This window comes from Mixia osmundae, assembly GCF_000708205.1.
Source record: "Mixia osmundae IAM 14324 unplaced genomic scaffold scaffold_1, whole genome shotgun sequence".
In the NCBI taxonomy this organism is placed as follows: Eukaryota; Fungi; Basidiomycota; class Mixiomycetes; order Mixiales; family Mixiaceae; genus Mixia; species Mixia osmundae.
The window spans coordinates 2,221,432-2,240,742 of record NW_014575563.1 but is presented as its reverse complement, the minus strand read 5'-3'; the positions used below and the strand labels follow the sequence as shown (position 1 = coordinate 2,240,742).

Sequence of the window (19,311 nt, the reverse complement as noted above, 5' to 3'; positions counted from 1 at the left end):
GACAAAGGAGAGTGACGTCGGGCAGCCATTCGGGCAAGCCTCGGATCGCGATGAACCACAAAGTGCGGCCGTCAGTCAGCAAGCTTGCCGAGGAACCCCGTCTCAAGGCCGCTACTACTACAATGTGAATTCATGGGAGCGCTGTGCATCAGTTTGTGGAAGATGAAGCCATGGATCGCCGGTGGAACGAATGCAGTCGAGCGTCTGCTCGGCTTTTATTTGTAGCGCGGACTCCTCCTCTGCTTATGAAGCTGCATGCAACCGTGCTCGTGCGTTCGGCTCGACTGTGAAGGTCCGAAAAGCGCCCGAAGATATTTGTGGAGGAGTTCGTTGCGGGCAAAACGGGTATATATGCGAAACGCCAACAGGACCCATTAATCGCAGGTGACCTGTTCGTCAGGATGGACTAAGACCTCTCTCTCATATTGATGCGCGCAGAGGGTAGTAAGCGAGTGCCGTTGACCCGTTACGGACTTCGCCACTACTTGAGGGTTCTTGTGATGTTGTCATCAGGTTGGAGGGGAGCTCATCGGCGCGAGTATGGACGTTGTCACGGGGGCAACAGTCGCAGTCGCATTCGATAGTCCGAACTCGATGTTCCGATGTCCATTTTTGGACTGATCCTGTGCCTGCGACCTTGCGGCAAGTCTGCGGCTCTGCTTGAGTCGCTGCTTTTGCGGCGCCCTCAGGTCTCAGGCATGCTGACGGGATCCTCGGGCCTCGGACGTCGTCGACCAGTCGCGCGTTCCTCTTATCATCGATATCGTAATTGATCTATCCTACCTTGCACATGATTACTGCCCTGCCTGACTTTGTCAATGATAGCATAGGCGAGCGCTCTCGATACATCGTCAGGCGTAAACCTGACGGTGACCATCACAGAGGTTTCGAGCAATGCGCTCGGCTCGAGAGTCCTTGCCGTGTCAGACGACTTCTTTGCAGACGCTTGGCAGCTTCTCCAGCCTCACGTCAGTGTTAGCGCCTGTCAAAGCTTTCGCTACTGAATCAGCCATGTTGGCTCAGGATCCGGTGAATCTCAAAGGGCAATTTGGTCCAAAGGGAGCGCTATTTGACGGCTGGGAGAATGCTCGCCATTGCCCTACTTTCAATTGGTAAGCGAGTGCGACATCACTGTTGCCTGCGTGGACCTCACACTTCGATATGGCAGGGTCATCATCCGTTTGGGCTCGCCAGCAGGCGCATCTTTGCTCGGCTTCGACATTGACACGCGACCATTCGATGGCAACGAGGGTCCGGCAGGCTCGGTAGAAGCGCTCTTCCTGCCTGAATTGCCTGATGAGGACGTACCCAGCGCGAGCGACACACGCGTGCGCTCTTCGTTGCATGCTTTCCTCGCATGCCTGACGTTCCCACAGTGGGTCAGCGTTCTCCCGCGCAAGCCACTCGGGCCTGCTTCGCGACACTTCTTCAGACTCGACAGGCTGCATGGACCTTTCACTCACCTCAAGCTATGCATGTATCCAGACGGAGGAGTACGTCTTCATGCGCCAGTCATTACTTTGCATTGAAGAGCAAGACACAGTTTGGCCGCTTCCGCGCCTACGGCGTCATATCACCTCCTTTGCTGCGTAGCATCACGACACCTATCGACCTAGCACATGTGCTCAACGGCGGTAGATGTGTTGCAGTCAGCGACCAACACTTTGGCGTCGGCAAGAATCTCATCTTGCCCGGTCGGGGCAAGGATATGGGTGACGGCTGGGAAACGAAGCGCAGCAGGGGCGGCGATCATACCGATTGGGCCATTCTTAAGCTGTGTGTGTCGAGATGTGTCAGCTACATCGAGCTGACGTCGAGCCCAGAGGCGCGCCCTGTCATCTCTTACATGCCGAGATCGATACGGCTCATTTCAAGGGCAACTTTCCCGAATCGTGCACTCTAGACGCCTGCGTATGCCAAGAGGTAAGCAGCTGCATTGGGCGAGATCTTTCCTGATCGACAGCAGACTGTTCCAAGCAACGCCAGGTGGACATCAGTCTTAGGACGCGTCAAACTTGGCCCACATCGACAGCATCAATTCCAGCTCGAGCCTGCTGCGCGGCAGACTGCGTGGACACATGTGCGCTGTACAATCTTCCCAGATGGCGGAATCAAGCGGCTTCGCTTGTATGGGCTCCCATCTCGCGAGGATGGACGAGAGCCTGATTTCCTCGGTGCCATTACTGGTACATCGCAAGTCGCGTCATCTCTCCAAGCCGTGGCTCCTGTCGATGCGCACACACCGAGCGAGCCGCTGATCGTTGCCCTGACCCTGACGGCGGAGACGTTTGCGCCCTACGGAAGCGTCATTCAATCCTACGCAGATCACGCAGCCGCGCCAAGAGGCCTGAGGATTGTCCTGGCCAACGGCGGCACAGCGGAAAAGTTCAACAACCTTGCTCCGGTTCATTATGGGCGTCCTCGCTCGGGTGAGCAAGCGGAATTGAATTCTTGCGTATACCGCTGTCAACCTGAGATGTTCACCAAGCAAGAGCCGTGGACAGTCAAGGTCTTAGAACGACATCAGTACTCTTCTCAGTCATTTGTGCCCATCTCATTGCCCGCGAACGGTCGATATCTCGTCATTGTTGCTCAGGACAAGGGTAAGCCCGACTGTTTCTGACAGATAGAACACGACTGAGAACCAAAGCAGGTGGCAAGCCAGACCTGACAAGCTTACGAGCCTTCCTTGCTGGCGGTTCTCAGGGCATCAGTTATGCGGCTAATGTCTGGCACCACCCGATGATCGCACTTGACACTGTCACCGATTTCACATGCTTAGTCTACGAGACTGGCATTGCATCGATAGACTGCGAAATCCTGGAGTTCCCAGACGGTCTGGCAACCGTTGTGATGCCATAGAAGTTTGCAATGGCTACAAACCTAAGCGGTCGGGAGGCTCTACGCCCGCGGATGGACTGCTCTCGCTGCCTGTCGTATCCTCCTTGAGCACCTGCTGGGCTGACTTTGGCTTTGGCGCTGATTCGCTGGCCTCCTCGACCGGGTCGGGAGTCGCTTTGACTGGTTTTGGCGATCTGGCTCGCCTGAGGATGCGCTTTTGCACAATCTCTGGCGCGAGTTGAGTGGTCTTTGGATCCCGTGCAATGGTCAGCAAGTCGGACAGTATCTCTTCAGCTTGTCTGCCATAGGTGGACCTTTGGCGCTCTGTGCCATCAGCTGGCTCGAAGGCGTCAGTTGCCCGCTCGTTCCGTCAGCAGATTTATGGACTGACCAAATTTGAGCGTCAAGATGGGCTTAGGATTGCCAGCTCTGGGCTTATGGACGTCAAAGGTGATACTCTGGTTCGTGTAGATGAGTTGGGGTAGCAGCTCCTTGCAGAACTGTCTACGTTCGTCGATGAACCGTGAGCAAAGGGATGCTGGGAAATGAAGCGCGCACCTTGAGCCCCAGTGCTTGTCCTTCCCCTTGAAGACGAGGCTGATTGATCTCACATTTCGGGGCAGCGATCGAGCGCCTGGACCACTCCTCAGGCTGACGAGTCTCTGTGCAGCAAGGACTTTCTTGCGGGACAGGCGCATCGCATCGGCCTGTTCAAGCGAGAGTGTTGCCAATGTCTCTTGCGTCATCGTTCGGGGATCGAACGTAGGCGGCACAGTCGATGTGGAAGCCGCGGCCGCTCTTGCGGGCCCCGCAGTGCTCATGTATCGTCGCAACATTGGTGGTCTGACATTTGTTAGCAGTCTACACTCGAGTCAAGTCGATTCAAGTAGCAAACATATTCAAATAGTCGTCAAAGGGTCGGCCAGACCGAGCGAGTCCGTTTGAAGGGTCGAGGACAAGGAGGACGAGGAGTCAGAGGACGTGAGATCACCAGCCAAGTGATCTGACATCATCGCTACAGCCTTTGCGCCTTCAGTCCGACCGCGACGATCAGGCTGCCACCGAAGCAAGGCACCTGGAAAACTTGCGACCTCTCCAGGCAGTCAGGCTGTCCTCAAAAGCACCTCGTACGACATCACGTGCCGACCACAGCAGTCACCTGCTCGCTCCATACAGGGCCCACAAGACTCATAGAGACGGACCAGGGAAGGCCTTGACTGGTTGAATCCCTTGTTTGTCATCGCCGCTCAACCGCAAGCTCGCCCTTTGACCTCCCCTCTGCTCTCGCTCAAGATGAACACTGGCGGCTACGCTCTACCCGGTGGCGCGAGCTCCATGCCACCGCCATCGACGGGCAATGGCTTCGTGCCCATCTCCAACCTGTCGAGCCTTTCCTCCGCTGCTGCGCCCAACATGTCAGCAGATCAGACGAACATGGGAGGCAACATCAAGGGCAAGGAGATTGTCAAGCCTGTCGCGCAACAGCCCATCATCCCCAACGTGCACGGTCTGGTTCCTACGTTGCAGTAAGTAGCGTGCCCGCGCAATGGCAGACATTGTTCGAGTCAATGTTTTCTGATCCGATTGCTTCTTTGTTTTTCCTCTCTGCAAAGAAACATCGTCGCTACTGTGAATCTCGAGTGCAAGCTCGATCTCAAGACGATCGCTCTTCACGCGAGAGTGAGTTGACGTGACAGCTGCCCGTCAGGCTAGCTGCTGACTCTGGCTCTCTTCTTTCCCTCTGCAAGAATGCCGAGTACAACCCAAAGGTACGTGCTTGACGCTCCTAGCCTCGTGCGGTGCTCACATGCCTGCAAAACAGCGATTCGCCGCCGTCATCATGCGCATCCGCGAGCCAAAGACGACCGCGCTCATCTTTGCGTCTGGCAAGATGGTCGTGACGGGAGCAAAGTCAGAGGACGATTCTCGTCTGGCGTCGCGCAAGTACGCGAGAATCATCCAGAAGCTCGGCTTCGAGGCCCAATTCAAGGAGTTCAAGATCCAGAACATCGTCGGCAGTTGCGACGTCAAGTTCCCTATCCGCCTCGAAGGTCTCGCCTATTCGCACGGCCATTTCTCGTCCTACGAGCCAGAGGTTTGTACTTGCTGGCTCGTCTGCCTTTAATACTCATGCATGCTCCTATGCGCAGCTGTTCCCCGGTCTCATCTACCGCATGGTCAAGCCCAAGGTTGTTCTGCTCATCTTTGTCTCGGGCAAGATCGTCCTGACAGGTGCCAAAGTGCGTCGGCGTCGGCGCCCTATCGCGTAATGCTGGTGGATCTGACCGGTCATGACAGGTTCGAGAGGAGATCTACTCGGCCTTCCAGCTCATCTATCCTGTCTTGTCCGAGTTCAGGAAACCCTAGATACACGATCACACGACCGGGTCCAAGAGCCACAGAGCACTCGCTCGCTGTTGTATGGGGCTGCATGTTGATCTCGTCCTCGATCGCCCCGCGGGCGGCGGGCGTCCCTTGCCTGTCTCGTGCACGCGCCGACCGCGAGCTCGAGCCGTTCTGCGGTCTGATCTCACTGATGAGCGAGCGACGGGGCTCTCTCACCCGTGACGACGACGGCAACGATCACGGCGAGGCTATCGAGCCACCACGACGACCGTCTGCACGGCGGGCGGCCAGCTCCGGGGAGCCGCAGCTGTTCTTCGACTCTGCCGCCGAGGATGAAGACGAAGGGGACAGTGTGGACGAAGAGGTCGGAAGATCGGCGCCGAAAGCTAAGCGTAAGCCTCGAATGTTCAGCCTGCTCATGTATACTCGCCATGCTGTCCGACATGCCGTCGACTCGCCCGTCTCTTGGGATCAGCTCCATCAGCCGTCACTAGATCTCGCGGTCGTTCGTCCTCTCGTCACCCGGATGGGTAACACGAGGGATCCCGGAATCGTCTTTTGCCTGCTCCTCAACAGGAGCCGGTTCCTACAAGAAGCGAGTGACAAGCCAGGCTTTGCAGGCATCAACAATGCTCGCGCGAACCTCTGCGAATTGATAGCTATCAAACTGCTCGGCCAGTTCACACAGACTAGACTCGAGCTCGTCCGTGTTCTCTGCACCCCAAGGTCGCCCTTTTCGGGCGCGAATCCAGGTCTTTTCAACGAGGTAGACGCAAACGAAGTGCTCGAGCTGCGCAAATGGGGCCATAAGGAGAGAGCCTCTGCGCTCGAGATCGCCATCGTCTGCAGCGCCAAACATTTCATAAAGACGCCGCTATGTCATCAAGTCATCACTGGCATCTACAGAGGCGAGATTGAGTATCAACCTGGCTTCGCGGGCAGCGCTATCCTCAGTGATGCTTACAAAACCAGGCCGGTCAGGCTGTACGACTGGACGAGCAGCGACAGACCGCTTCTTGACCATACAAGACTACGAGTACCTCTGATCCGAGATTGGATATTTCGATTCACCTTTCTAGCCATGGTAGCGATCTACCTCGCCGTACTACGGAATCACAAGAGCGATCGCATAGACGCTTGGGAGGGCCTCTTCATTTTTTGGTCATGCGGCTTCGCCCTGGATGAGCTGGCATCGGTCGTCTCGGGGGGTACGGACGCGTATCTCAAGGAGTTCTGGAATTCGCTCGACATGGCCTTTGTCGCTTGCTTCGCTGCCTATCTAACGATACGGATCTATGGCTTCACAACGAACTTGCCAGAAGCGGCCGAGCTCGCATTTGATGTGCTCTCCTTAGCGGCTTGCACGCTCTTGCCACGCTTGGCAGGCTTATTGCTATCAGAAAACGTCGTCCTCATCGGCCTGAGAGCCATGTTCAGAGATTTCTCGGCCTTTCTACTCCTGGCTGTCATCTGCGCAAGCGGCTTCCTCGTCACATTCTGGACTCTCGGAAGTGGCACGTGGACGTTTGGTCAGACCGCCTGGCTACTCTTACAAATATGGTTTGGCTCGACGTATGTGGGCTTTGAATCTGCTTCTAGTTTCCATCCTGTGCTCGGGCCGATTCTCATGGTCGTCTTTGCCGCTCTAGCGAATACGCTGGTGCGTCACGGCCGACAAGCGTAATCCAAGGTACTGACGTGGCTGCACTTAGCTACTAACAATCCTAATCTCCCTCTTGTCCAACACATTTGCGATCGTAGCAGCGACAGCGGATCAGGAATTCCTCTATCAACAGGCGCTGCGTACGATCGAGCGGATCAGAGGCGAGGCACTCTTTGTCTATCCAGTGCCGCTCAATCTGATTGCGCTCATCATTATTGGACCGGCCAGCTATATGCTGACGCCAAAGCAGCTACACGCACTCAATGTAGCGCTGACAAGGGTCGCCAACTTCCCCGTCTTGCTCGGCATAGCAATCTGGCAACGCGTACAGCACCGTCTACGCACGCGCCCGCTCCAGCTCGAGGAAGCAAGCGAGCTACCACGCGATGTCTGGCTTGGCTCTGAGGAGGCATTGCGATGCATCTTTGAGCAGGATGTCAGTGACGAGGCCAAACGATGGGAGGACACCACAACCCGAAAGGAGGACGCTGTCAGCTCCACGAGCGTGGGCAGCATTGCGCAGATGCCGGACTCAGCAGCGCACACTGTGGCTACAGCAGAGCAATCAGGTCGTTTAGTGAGCTTAGGCAAGATGCTTGGGCTTGCACGACCGGGCCAAGTGCCTACGGCCAGCAACCTAGATGACAGACTGTGCGCGATCGAGCTGCAGGGCAGACGCATCGAGGATATGCTGCAATCGTTATTGGCCGCACAATCTCTTCGAGCTGACAAGACTGCCAAGTAAAACGTCAATACGACCTCCTAGGTCTGGTCGCCGAGCGCTTCGCTCAGGCCGTCGACTTGCTCGAGTCCGGCCAGGTGCCGGGGCAAGTGCAGAGCTCTTTGCCGTCTTTCTCGAGGCCTGACTTGACAGTATCAATGTGTCGGCCGCAGCCTCTCCACTTCATACCGGTGCATCTGAATGATCGAGGATCCTTGGTCAGCTGGACTGCATTGCTCGCTGTCGAAGGAAGCTCACGAGTCACATTGTACCGGCATGCACGCATTCGTTGGCTCCGCGTAGATGATATAGGTCATAGCGTGCAGGCTGGCAAGTATAAATCTGTTAAGCCGCTGTCAGGCTAGGCTCTGAATGACGGAGACTTGAGGAGATTTTCGATTTCAATTGACAGTGAATGCATTATTTGTATTACGCCCCTGCTGTGAGCTGCTCGTTTGCAAGATGAGTGCCTCACGTCTTGCCTTCGTACGCAAGGTAAATTCAGTCGTGCGGCTGATGTAACGCTACTGATGAACTGGATCGCGTCTCACAGGTCTGGCAGAGCTTCATTGACGCCAAAGGCTTAGAGACGACAATCTTGTCGGGGGCGACGATAAAGTCTGCCGATGCCGGCACGATAACGGCAGGCTTCAAGGTACAGAGACATCAGCTCAATCGAATGGGTGGTCTTCATGGTGGCGTCCTGGCTGCGTGTGTCGATACATTCGGAAGCATGGCGCTGAGCTCGAAAGGACTCTACTCGACCGGTGTCTCGACGGACCTGTCAGTCTCCTATCTGCGCGGAAGCAAGGAGGGCGACGACATCTCGGTCGTGGCACGTGTCGACGCCCAAGGGCGCAACCTAGGATACACATCTGTCGACATCTTCAACAGCCAGACGGGCAAATTGCTCGCCCAGGGTCGACACACAAAGTTTATCGCGCCTGCTTTGACAGACGAGCGCAATGTCGACCTCGGTCAGTGATTATATGCGCATCAGAAGATGCGCCGGCGCGAGTCGTGCCAGACTTGGAAAGGATAGCGCCAGTATCGCCTTTGCAAGCTCGGCTCAAACGCGTCGAATCGGGCTCGTTCGAGCAGCGTCAAGTAGGATCTTGCCGATGTCTGCAGGCGCGTGAGTACGACAAGCCTCGGCTGGCTAAGATCGTACCCACGGCGGACAGAAGAGCTGGCATGACGGGTACGGGTACCTTGATACGTTGATCGATTCCGAGCGTCTTGCGAGCCATCTCTAGCTCGACAAATGCTGTACCAGCAAGATCGTAGACTGCATCTCTCAAACCACCGGCACTGCCACCTGAGCGAAAGAGTTCCTCTGTCACGAGGCTATGTTTGCTTGCAATCTCGCTCGGGATCGGGGCTGCAGACCGTTTTGCAGCGTGATGAGGTAAAGCCCGCAACAAGGTCGTCAACGTCAGTGACACAGCAAGATGTGAGAGCGCGTGGTCGATTGTCGAGAGCGGCAGAGGTCGCGAGGGATCCGGGGTCTTGTGATCATGAGTGACATTCATATCGACTTGGTTGTAGGTCTCTTGCGTCAGGCTTTGCTGGATGTCAAGCGTTTGCAGTTGCAAAGACAGCAGCGAGTACTGAGTCGACCTGGCATAGGCCGCTAGGTCGGCCAGAGTATGATAGATGTCTGTAGTGAGGTCGGCCTCCTGTGTGCCCGCAGTCAGTCGAGCCTTGTGTCCAGACATGAGCCTTACTCGTGCGTCGATGAGCTTGGAGACGTGGTATCGTGTCAAGCGATGACGCCGTGCTGCGTGCGAGAGCTCCAGTGCTATCGGATGCTGTGCCGGTCGTCCCTGTCATACGCTGCCGGCATCAGCGCAGCACGGGCGCAACAGTAGAGGACGTACGGCAAAGATGCCTTCGAGCGCATCTCGCCAGAATGCGAGGCGCATCTTGCCTATCATCGGATTGGAGACATTGTCCTTGATGGATGCAAGCTCGATGTTGAAGGCCCTGATGGCAAGATACGCCCGTCTGGCGCTCGCCGGGTAAAAGAAGCTCGGCAGATAAGATACATAGTCCAGTCTCCTGACAAGCTCGGAGACATATTCAGGCGAGCTTTTGGCTGTCACGCCCGCAGAGGTGCTGACAGATCGGCGCTGCGATCGAAATCGTGCACAGGTACATCTGAGCATGATATCGAGGGCTCCGACTGTCAAATACCAGCCAAAGCGTCAAGCGTGTAGTCGTCGTCGTCGTCGTCGTGGTACGTGGTCATGCCAATTTGAGACCGTCAAAAGTTAATAGTAAGCTATTCTCACCAATGCAGATCTCACACAAGCTCCCTCATGATCATGATCATCTCCACACGGACGAGAGCTCCGCCCAGGTGGCATAGCATAGTTCGCTGCTCTCAAGGTGCCTGAGATGCTGACGCGCGAGAGAGACCTGCATTGCAAGTACGCTAGACGTTTTGCTTGAATCTGCGCATGTCAACCTCCTCGCCTACGTCGGCAAAAAGATGTCTCCTCGTGTACGGGTTGACAAAGATGTTGTCAGGATCGACGCGCTCACGTACCTCGAGGAAATCGTCGAGATGCTCGTACATCTTGTGCAATGCTGGCTTGTTGGTACGATGCGACTTTGCCCAGTGAGACCTACCGCCATGTCGAACGAGTAGCTGTTCAAAGGAGGCGAACAGCTTTTTGTATGGCACGGGAAAGCCATAGGGTCGATATTGCATGATGCCGATATATGCGCCTCGCATCCTGTACGTCGGACTGAGCCAGATATCGTCTTGCTCGACAAACCGTATCTCGACTGGGAAATGGTGCGTCAAGCCGCCAGACTTGACGTCCTCTTCCTTGTACCATTGAGCCAGCTCGCGAAGAACATCGGCAGTATTCTCGATCGGCACGACGCCTTCAAAGGTGTACTGGGGGAAGAGGCAGTCCATGTTGAAGATCTCTGGCGGCGTGCCGACGCGAGTGCTGACCGGCTGCTTGCTGTGATCATCTTTCGGCAGCGCAAAGGCAAACCGCCACATGATCATTGCGTGGTAGCCTAGGAGTAGGGGCAGAAAGGTCGCTACAAAGAGGCCGAATTGATGCCAGTGATAGCCTATAGCTCGTGCCTGAATCGCTGCCCAGGTTGACGGTGGTGGGGTGCGGTCCTGGCTGTCTGCATGAGCTTTGTCTTGCTCGTGTGGCAAAGAAGACACACCTCTCTGGTGCGATTCATAGTAGTCACAAGAGCCTTGTCGACATGGGGAAACCAGTGTATTTTGACATGCTCATTGTCCTCGAGCAGGCTGCCCTTTGTGGATCGATCTTTGTCGTCCAGACTTGCTTCGAGGTTGCCCATCATCTCGCTGTAGTCGTACTCGACGACTCGCTCGCGTAGATGAAACATAGGCTCGCACTGCAGCGCGACCCTGATGATAACACCCGTGAGCCCGAGACCGCATAGGCTGGCCATGAACAGGGGCGCGTCATGCTCGCGATCGATCGTTACAATGGAGGCATCGGCAAGCACAAGAGTCATAGAGCGCACATATGTCGAAATGTTGCCGAATCTGATGCCTGTGCCATGTGTTGCAGTCGATATGGCACCGGCGATGGACTGATCAGAGATGGAACCCATCACGGACATCGCGAGCCCGTTCCTTTCCAGAATAGGATGCAGCCGATCTGCGCAAGCCTCAGCCAGACTGACATCGTACATGCACAATCACGCACGGAGCTTGATGCCGCCCTGCACGGTGACGACGTTGGACTGCTGATCTATGTCAAGGACTTCTTGCATGTTGTCCAGATTGAGCATGAAACCGTCGGTGCAAGCCAGATCAGACGGTGAATGGCCTGTGCCATAGCAGCGTAGCGTTTCTTGCTGGCGTCTCGTAAGTTCCACGACCTGCTGAACCTGTCGCTCCGTGTTCGGCTTGAAGATCGCTCGTGCTCGACATCTGTAGGAGCCCGCCCAATTGGTGAAATAAGTGGATTTTTGCCGCAACGATCGAGTTGCTCGCATCAGTTCGTCCACAGACACCTTTTCCAGGTCTGCAGGGGTCAGCCTCACTGCGCCATTCGTCTTTGACATGTTTCGATCGGCGGCGAATGTCAAAAGAGTAAAGTCAATTTTCAAAGCCGAAAGTACGCGTCGACCGCAGAACTGTGTGACCTGACTGGATTCGGGCGTGTTGCGTACGTGCAAAGAGCTGACATGGCGACACTGCAGGACAAGGTGTACTCGCCTGCCTTTACAGGCCTGCTGAGTACAGTCGCCTTGGCCGGCGTCATCGCGGGCTTGTGCACAGGCGCCTTCGAAACGCTCAGGCGGATGCGCCGGAAAACGCCTGCTGGCACTCGTCTGCAGCCTATCGAAGGCCAAGACTCCGTGGAGGACTATGAGATGGGCTATCTGTATCAAATAAGATGCTTCGCTGCCGGTCACAAGTCACCGAGGCTGGCGAGCAACCCTTTGTTGTGGATCTGGCAGACCGCGATGCTCACCGACGATTTCTACGTGTCGAGGACGGGCATGGACGCAGCGACGTACGTGCGCTGGATCAGGGGATGCTGGTACATCATTCTTCTGCATCTCGTCACAGTCTTTGTCATCCTCATGCCTCTGCACCTGCACTATGCGCCTCCAACCATCTCACAAGGTTCGATGGCGCGTGCCTCGCTCTCCTCGCTCGTACTCTCGCCAACGGGCATCAACTATCTCTGGGTTCACACGGTGCTCATGTGGTGGGTCTCATTGACCTGGATGGTCATGCTCATCTGGCTATCGATGGGCGTCATCCGCCATCGCCGCAAGACACTCGATCAGCTCGCCCTCGACCTCGCAGATCCCACCGGCGATCAAGACTATCCTGAGCGATCGTCAAAGGGAGCCTGGAAATATCGCACTGTCGTCGTCTCCAATCTGCCCGCAGAGATCAGGCAGTCCGAGAGAACAGTGGCAGACTACTTTGAGACCTCAATCTCTCGACTTGTCGAGCGCAAAGGTTCGAAAACCCGGCCCGAATCAAGCGCGCCCTCGACGCAGCCAAATTCGGTGAGAGGATCGAAGCGCTTCTCACGCCAGACAGCAGCTCTCGGACAGTCCATTTCGCGATTACGCACCCATTCGCGCAACAACAGCAAGGCTGCGCTGAGCGATGAGACGACGCCGCAGCTATCGCCAACGACCGAAGAAGGCTCGACTTTACCCGAACGGCAGTTTGTGACCAGGGTCGTGCTCGTTCGCCGCACTGCCGAGCTGCTTGATCTGTGCAATAGACGCGAAGAGACGCTACACTTGCTCGAAGCTGCCCATCTCAAACTTGTCCGTAACATCATGGACGATGTTGCTCTTCAATCCACCCTGCGCAGAGCCAGCAAGATCGCATCCGAGCCATTTCCCACCAGTTCGGCTACAGAACTCAAGCAGCAATCCTCTCGCGATAGTGCGCCGACAAGCACTGCTCTCGCCTCGTCAGAATCTCTCGTCGATCTCGAAGCGAACGAGAAGGCCGAGCGCGAGCGTCTCGTTGACTTGCTTTACCCGTTCCTACCTGCATATGAGCGCGATGCCTTCGGTCCGGTCGAATCCGTGCACGCGACAATCTATGATGCCCTGCACACGGTATCGGCCCGCCTGCTCGATCGCTATCAGCCCACTATGAAATTGAAGCTATTCAAGAATGCCGAGGTGGCTTCGATCGACTATCTCTTGACGAAGCTCAACTTACTCTCCGGACTCATAGAGAAGCATCGTGCAACGCCTGAGAAATTTCAGACGTCTTCGCTTGCCTTTGTCACTTTTAGCGAGCCCAAATATGCGCGCCTCGCTAAACGCAAGCTCGGCTTTCATCTGACCAAAAGGATGACCTGCCGCGTCGAGGATGCACCTCATTTCCGTGATCTGCAGTGGGACCGCGTCGTTCGGGCGTCGTTCTCCCAGGAGGTCCTGCGCACGACAGTCATCACAATCTTGTTCTGGATCTTCACGATTATATATATCTTGCCAGTCTCTGCAATCGTGGCGCTCGTCTCTGTCGAGTTTCTGTCACAGCATTTTGCGGGCCTGAACGATTTTTTCCTGCATCACTCCATCGCAAAATCGCTCGTCTCTTCTTTCGTGCCTACCATTCTCGTTGCAGCTCTTTCTATCTCGATACCCCCGTTGATCATGCTTATCTCGATCAAGAGCGCTGTCTTGACAATGTCGCGCCAGCACAAGCTCCAGATGGCGCGCTACTGGAAAGTGCGCCGCTCTATTCTTGCTGCTTGGCGATCTAGTGCTAATGAAAGCGTCGCCTCAGTGGCTCGTGACAAACCTTCTGGTCTTCTTTTGCATCGGTACGACGGCAATCACCGCGCTTGTCAATGTCTTTACGACTCCGCTGAGCGTCTTAGAGCTCATTTCATCATCCTTCCCGCAAGGTGAGCGGGTTCTGCTGCATCATGTGTTCAACTGATCACTCGGAAAAGCTGCGGTCTTTTATACCGGCTGGGCTATCCTAGTCACCGCCGTGCATCAATTCATCGAGTTGGCCATGTTCGGGCTACCTATGATCCTGCATAGCGGCCTGAGGAAGGCACAGACACCTCGCAAGCGTCTAGAAAAGTCGCTACCCCGTTCCTTCAATTATTCCTACTTTGCCCCCTTGTCACTACTCGTCATGACAGTCTTCTTCGTCTTTTGCTTGCTCAATCCACTGGTCATTGCTTTCATTTTCGTCTACTTCTCCGTCACTTGCATAGTCGTCAAAAATCAGGCAAGACTGCAAGCACAGCCTCATGCAATCACTGATAATGTGTGCAGCTCTGTCACGTGTATTGGCGGCGATATTACGAGGGACAGGGCCGCGTCGTACTAAAACGGGTGCTTCGATATTCCTGTGACGGCCTCTTTCTTGCTCAATTCGTCCTCATGGCCTTTTTCTGGACACTGAAGGCGAGCACGTCGCTTGGTGTTGGGTACTGTGCTGATTTTGCGATCGCACAGAAAGGTAGACTTGGCGGCGCAATCATTCCCTTGCTCGTCATCACAGTCGTTTTTAAGCTTGTCTGGACGCGCGTCGTCGATCTTGCGCATTATCGCCTCATCAAGGAGGAAGCCGCTCTCCGACACACTCAACAAGTGCAGACTGTCAAGCCAGACGAAGACGAGGATGAAGGAGAATCCGGCGACGAAAGCCCTCACGATGCTGACCAAGCGACCGCCGATACGCACAGCGAGATCCGCAAAATATCTCGTCCGGGCTACTGGCATAGATGCGCTGCCTACCCGAAGCAGCTCATCGAACGTACCGCTCGCGCAATCTACACGCAGCTCAAGTCTCGTGCTGCACGCCTTCGCAGCGCACGGCCGACGCATGCTGACGTGACACGCCATGCCGATGACTTGGTGGCCGCAGACGGGAAGAGGAATCTTCCGGAGCCAGCCAAATTGAGCGAACTGGTCTCGCTACATCCCAAGCTGCTCAGGGACGACAGGCCTCGCTTTGCGACCGAATATGAAGACCCCTGTTTACATACGCCACTTTCGTATGCACTCTGGCTGCCTCGCGATCCGCTTGGACTGCTGCATCTCGACAACACGGTGATATATCATGGCAACGCGTTCGTATCGAGCGAAGGCGGCACGGGCGAGCTGCGTGCTGACGAGCCAGCTGCAGACGAGGGGAAACTCGCCGATGCAGTCATCCTCAGTGAAAAGGCAACACTAGATAAGGCCATAGGTCTGATCAACCTTGACGGTACCGAGCAAGTTGTTGTCCCGCTAGATCTGCCAACACATCAGCAAGATGACAGTAAGCGGCAGTCTTCGATTTCGGCTACTTTGTGGCGCTCCATTTCTTCGTCGTCTCTGGGTCGCCGACCCGGTCAGACTGTAGCTCAGCCAGCGCAGCCTGACGCTCCTGCTCACGGTGCGAATGACAACGGCGCGTCTCGCAGCGTCTCGCAGAGCGTTGCATTGCGTCGCGAAGTCTTGCAAGAGATTGCAGATGCGGCAGCGAGCATACGGATCAAGACAGAGCATCAGCAGCGCAAGGCTAGCTCAAGCAGCTGGCACCGACTCCTGCATTCGAACGCAGATCCCGACTCGGCACCGGACGCGCTCACCTAGATTTCCATGCAAAGCACAGAGCATTCGCAAAATATCGAGCGGCATACATCTCACGCCTGTTGTTGACAACAAAAAACATCGTCGATTTGCATGTACTAGGACCGCGAGCGTTTGCGTGACTTGCTTGTGTCTTCTCCGTCTGCCTTTCGCTTTTCAATGATACCAGTTTCGCGGTAATACTCTTTGCGCGATAGCTTTTCCCTCGATTGCCGGGCCTCTTCGCCCTTTGCAAGCTTCTTGAGACGCTCTTGCTTGCGTTCAGTCTGCTTCGAGCTGCGTTTGGCGAGCTTCTGTTTCTGTATTGCCTGAATTTGTTGTAGCAGGCCGATCGCCTTCTTTTCTTCCGGCTGCAGCACCACTGCCCGTTTCTGCATGTATGTTTGCTTTGTCTGTGGCAGCATTTCCTTTGGCTTGTTGGCGAACGGCAGAGATGCCTCGAGCTTTCGGGGAACTTTGAGCGGGTTAAAGCGGCGTGTTTGACGTTCAACGGGCTGCGATGCTAATAAGCCTTTTACGATAATAAGTGAAGGCATAAGCTACCTTGTAGAGCGAGTTGATGTTGCTTGGCGTCTTCACGCCTTCGTGTCGTCGCACTTCGCCAGTCAGACGCATGCCAGTCCACAATGACTTATCTTCGAGCAGAAGAGAGCCAACCGGATTGTAGAACTTGCGAGGATGGATCTCGTACCAAGCGCGCAAGAAGATGATATCGCTGACCAGCACTTTGTCTTCGAAGGCTGCTCGGAAGCATCCTTCGGGCTTGGCAAGTGCCTTCTTGATCTGGCCGCGAATACCAGAGACGGTGCGAATATTGGCCCCTTCAAATTTCGCTACCTCCAATGCTGTCGTGAACATGTCCTTGACGAAAGCAGTGTTCTTGAAGATCTTGTAAGGTATGCCGGTCAACTTGATCTTCTTGGTGATCTGCGTAGAGCCGCTGGCTTCCAGCACCACGCCGGTTGCAGACACGCGGAAAGCGCGCTGCTCATTGCGAATCGTGTTGAAGGCACAGACACCTGTATTGGGTGTGGCGGTGGGCCCGTAGAATGTAGCCAAGCAATGCATATGCTCTGGCGTATACTTGAGCATGCGATTCCGCGTGCCATCGTCAAGCGAGTAGATCGGCACAGTTTGAAAGCGCCGCCAGCCAATGCTGAGAATGAGGGGATCGCTTGTCTTGAGAATTTTCGAATGCCATCGGTGCTTCTTCAATCGCATCTGTACGAAGCCCATGTTTTCCTCGTGGGACGTCAGACTGCCGACGACCAGAGGGAAGGTAGGATCGAAATGCTCTACGAGCTCGCTTGGCACGCCCGAGATCTCCATGCGGACATATGTTCCAGGACGATGCCCCTCGACGAGAGCTCGAGTCTCCAGATCGTCGTTTGCAAATTCGATTCGGGTAGCTCTCAGACGCTTGGCCATCTCCTCTTTCTGCTCGGTGTAGAAGTCTTTCTTGCCCTCGTCATCGCTCGAGTCGTCGTACTGTTGGTCAAATTTGCGCTTCAATTCGGCTTTCTTTGCTTGCAACGCAGCTCGACTGTCCACTTGCGCGTCGGCAGCAGACTCGCTTGCTTCCGCCAGTTTGCTTGCGCTGTCTTCGCCTTCGAGATCTTCAAAGTCTGCGCCTTCGCCGTCAGATTCGTACGCATTCGATGCAGGCACCGCCGTGACGTTGTCGCCTGTAATGAATCGGCTGCGCAGCGCCATCAGCGTCTCAGGATTCTCCCATGACCTGAGACGATCAAGGTCGAGCGGCGCACGCGAACGGTCCTCCAATCGTTCAGCAAGCACTTCGGTCGGCTTGCGCACGACAAAGAGGTTGTCGTCGTCCGTCAAATCTGCGTCTCGTACGACCTCCTCTGCAGCGCCATAGCAGATCTCGAGAGGTGTCAATTCGCTGTCATAGATGAGCTTCATGAGATCAGGCTTGCGACGCGCGGTCGAAGAAGCGAAAGCCTGCGCTGCCTTGCTTGCTAAATCTTGCTTCCATTGCGGCAGGATGGGAATCTCATCTGCGCTGCTAGTTCCATGATCGGCCTCGCTCGCTTCATTGCCCAGCTCTGAGTCGCTCTCTGCGAACGCAGCTTCGTCGTCAGAGTCTGACTCTAGCTGCGGATCTAGCTGCGCGCGACCTGCAAGCGCAGGACGTCTGCTCTCCCTCAGGCGCGTGACATTATCATCGATGTCACTTTCGAGCACGTCCACATCGTCTGCACTGTCACTGTCGCCTATCTCGTTATCTTCGAGATCCTCGTCGTCTGAAGGATCATTGTTCTCGATCTGCAACGGGTCTCGCGAAGAGCCGAGAAGACGGATCTGGCTGCTGGCTATACCTTGACGCAGAGTCGAATTGACATCTTGGAGGTCCATGACCATGCGCTCGCCCTCACCGACGAGCTCCGGATTCGCACCATCTTCGTTTTCTGCCGAGCGCTTGGTGAAGGTGCCGGCAGTGTTAATCCAGATACGCTCGCCGTCAAAGACGACACCGCCGCCAGCACCGCCGCTCATCGGCGCATGGACGAGCTTGTTCTTCTCGCTCAGCTTCCGACGCTTCTCGCTCTCCTGCGTCGGCAGCGGACAAGGATCTGGCAGCGGCGTCATCTGATCGACTTGGAATGCATCGACGCCCGAGCCGGGGATGTGTACTCTGACGCTCGAGGCTGCAGAAGGCGCACGTAGAGGTACGCCTCGTAGGTAGCCCCAAAGGGCTATCGTCCGATCTTGTTCAGGTCGCGTGCGTATCTGTTCTCGAGGGGTGAGATCTTCCAGTCGATCGGCGACCATGTAGGAGTGTGTGTTGCGGAAAGTGAGAGGTCTGAATTTAGCAATCGAGATGAAACGGGAAAGGTTGAGGATCTCTCTGTCTGGATAGCGACCATTGATCACGCCCGAAAGATAGAACAGTTTGGCGCCATCATAGACTTCGGTCCAAAATCGGGTCTTGAGGCGCTTCTTCTGGGCTTTCAGCAAGGCAGGTGACTTGATAAGATCGATATGAGTGAGGACACCGATGAGTTTAGGCATGCCGTGAGAGGATAGCGCAGAAAGAGCCTCGAAAGTCTCCATCTCGAAACCGAAGCTACCGTCGATCAGAAGCAGCACGAGATCTGCGACCTTAGAGATGTCGATGATCGCGCCCAGGTCATTTGGGCATTCGACGAGCGTCAGCCTACGTGCCTTGCCTGTCACGACAGTGACGGGGCCGCGAATGTCGGACAGGGTCGTCTTTGTGTACCGTCTGACGAGACTGCGGACGAGCGTCGTCTTGCCGACCTGGCGGCGAGGTTAGGCTATAAGCTCTGTATCCCAAAGCGCGAGTCATACGCAAAGGGACGTACGCCAGGCGGGCCAATGACAGCAACGATGATGGGAGGCGGCCCTTCCTCCTTGTCTGCTTGACCGAGTACGCTGGACATCCCTTGACCTGCGCCATGTCCGCCAAAAGTCCTATCGATGGCAGGGACGTGCAGCCTCGTCTGATCCTTCTCGACGTTCCTCCTAGCATTCTTTTCGGCTCTCCTGCCAGATGCGGGCGCAAACGCCTTTGGATTTCTTCCTCTGAGCTCTCCGGTGTTCTCCTTTGCCTTGCCTTTGCTCGTCCGGTGTGGCTTGTTGCTCTGGTTGTCCATGACGGCCTCGA

The 19,311-nt window shown here is 55.6% G+C and overlaps 9 protein-coding genes across 9 annotated transcripts; 4 read left to right on the top strand and 5 right to left on the bottom strand.

The window, feature by feature from the left end:
- Positions 1-790: 790 nt before the first annotated feature.
- L969DRAFT_608810 (uncharacterized protein) lies at positions 791-3,027 on the top strand (the record flags this gene model as incomplete). Its single annotated transcript, XM_014715976.1, has 9 exons — positions 791-830; positions 883-968; positions 1,024-1,112; positions 1,169-1,328; positions 1,377-1,493; positions 1,544-1,776; positions 1,824-1,923; positions 1,967-2,603; positions 2,654-3,027. 9 exons carry the CDS (start codon positions 791-793, stop codon positions 2,860-2,862), a joined length of 1,671 nt encoding a protein of 556 aa, XP_014571462.1. The 3' UTR covers positions 2,863-3,027.
- On the bottom strand, positions 2,876-3,587 carry L969DRAFT_43819 (uncharacterized protein; the record flags this gene model as incomplete). Its single annotated transcript, XM_014715975.1, has 3 exons — positions 2,876-3,177; positions 3,233-3,345; positions 3,400-3,587. The coding sequence occupies 3 exons, from the start codon at positions 3,585-3,587 to the stop codon at positions 2,876-2,878; spliced, it is 603 nt and encodes a 200-aa protein (XP_014571461.1).
- A 547-nt stretch (positions 3,588-4,134) lies between these two features.
- Positions 4,135-7,595, top strand: L969DRAFT_81193 (uncharacterized protein; the record flags this gene model as incomplete). Its single annotated transcript, XM_014715974.1, has 8 exons — positions 4,135-4,367; positions 4,455-4,521; positions 4,590-4,610; positions 4,664-4,936; positions 4,992-5,081; positions 5,140-5,186; positions 5,236-6,847; positions 6,900-7,595. 8 exons carry the CDS (start codon positions 4,135-4,137, stop codon positions 7,593-7,595), a joined length of 3,039 nt encoding a protein of 1,012 aa, XP_014571460.1.
- A 21-nt stretch (positions 7,596-7,616) lies between these two features.
- On the bottom strand, positions 7,617-8,069 carry L969DRAFT_182084 (uncharacterized protein). The gene is made up of 2 exons (XM_014715973.1): positions 7,830-8,069; positions 7,617-7,768 (listed from the first exon to the last, which is right to left on the bottom strand). The coding sequence occupies exons 1-2, from the start codon at positions 7,886-7,888 to the stop codon at positions 7,639-7,641; spliced, it is 189 nt and encodes a 62-aa protein (XP_014571459.1). The 5' UTR covers positions 7,889-8,069; the 3' UTR covers positions 7,617-7,638.
- Positions 7,799-8,615, top strand: L969DRAFT_182167 (uncharacterized protein). Its single transcript, XM_014715972.1, has 2 exons — positions 7,799-8,066; positions 8,125-8,615. Exons 1-2 carry the CDS (start codon positions 8,034-8,036, stop codon positions 8,554-8,556), a joined length of 465 nt encoding a protein of 154 aa, XP_014571458.1. The 5' UTR covers positions 7,799-8,033; the 3' UTR covers positions 8,557-8,615.
- L969DRAFT_92312 (uncharacterized protein) lies at positions 8,568-9,739 on the bottom strand (the record flags this gene model as incomplete). Its single annotated transcript, XM_014715971.1, has 4 exons — positions 8,568-8,696; positions 8,747-9,250; positions 9,299-9,397; positions 9,452-9,739. 4 exons carry the CDS (start codon positions 9,737-9,739, stop codon positions 8,568-8,570), a joined length of 1,020 nt encoding a protein of 339 aa, XP_014571457.1.
- A 269-nt stretch (positions 9,740-10,008) lies between these two features.
- On the bottom strand, positions 10,009-11,642 carry L969DRAFT_43873 (uncharacterized protein; the record flags this gene model as incomplete). The annotated part of the gene is made up of 3 exons (XM_014715970.1): positions 10,009-10,716; positions 10,767-11,233; positions 11,282-11,642. 3 exons carry the CDS (start codon positions 11,640-11,642, stop codon positions 10,009-10,011), a joined length of 1,536 nt encoding a protein of 511 aa, XP_014571456.1.
- Positions 11,643-11,765: 123 nt separating this feature from the next.
- L969DRAFT_92310 (uncharacterized protein) lies at positions 11,766-15,665 on the top strand (the record flags this gene model as incomplete). The annotated part of the gene is made up of 5 exons (XM_014715969.1): positions 11,766-13,796; positions 13,855-13,975; positions 14,024-14,310; positions 14,358-14,489; positions 14,541-15,665. The coding sequence occupies 5 exons, from the start codon at positions 11,766-11,768 to the stop codon at positions 15,663-15,665; spliced, it is 3,696 nt and encodes a 1,231-aa protein (XP_014571455.1).
- Positions 15,666-15,760: 95 nt separating this feature from the next.
- Positions 15,761-19,300, bottom strand: L969DRAFT_92309 (uncharacterized protein; the record flags this gene model as incomplete). Its single annotated transcript, XM_014715968.1, has 3 exons — positions 15,761-16,156; positions 16,206-18,944; positions 19,010-19,300. The coding sequence occupies 3 exons, from the start codon at positions 19,298-19,300 to the stop codon at positions 15,761-15,763; spliced, it is 3,426 nt and encodes a 1,141-aa protein (XP_014571454.1).
- Between the last annotated feature and the right edge of the window lie 11 nt (positions 19,301-19,311).

What these genes read in the sequence shown, in the direction of transcription:
- L969DRAFT_182167 (XM_014715972.1), top strand. Translation starts at nt 8,034, where the DNA reads ATGAGTGCCTCACGTCTTGCCTTCGTACGCAAG. An exon ending in GTCTTGCCTTCGTACGCAAG is followed by an intron (nt 8,067 to 8,124) that starts GTAAATTCAGTC and finishes CGCGTCTCACAG; the next exon opens with GTCTGGCAGAGCTTCATTGA.
- L969DRAFT_182084 (XM_014715973.1), bottom strand. Translation starts at nt 7,888, where the DNA reads ATGACCTATATCATCTACGCGGAGCCAACGAATGCGTGCATGCCGGTA. An exon ending in ATGCCGGTACAATGTGACTC is followed by an intron (nt 7,769 to 7,829) that starts GTGAGCTTCCTT and finishes TCGATCATTCAG; the next exon opens with ATGCACCGGTATGAAGTGGA.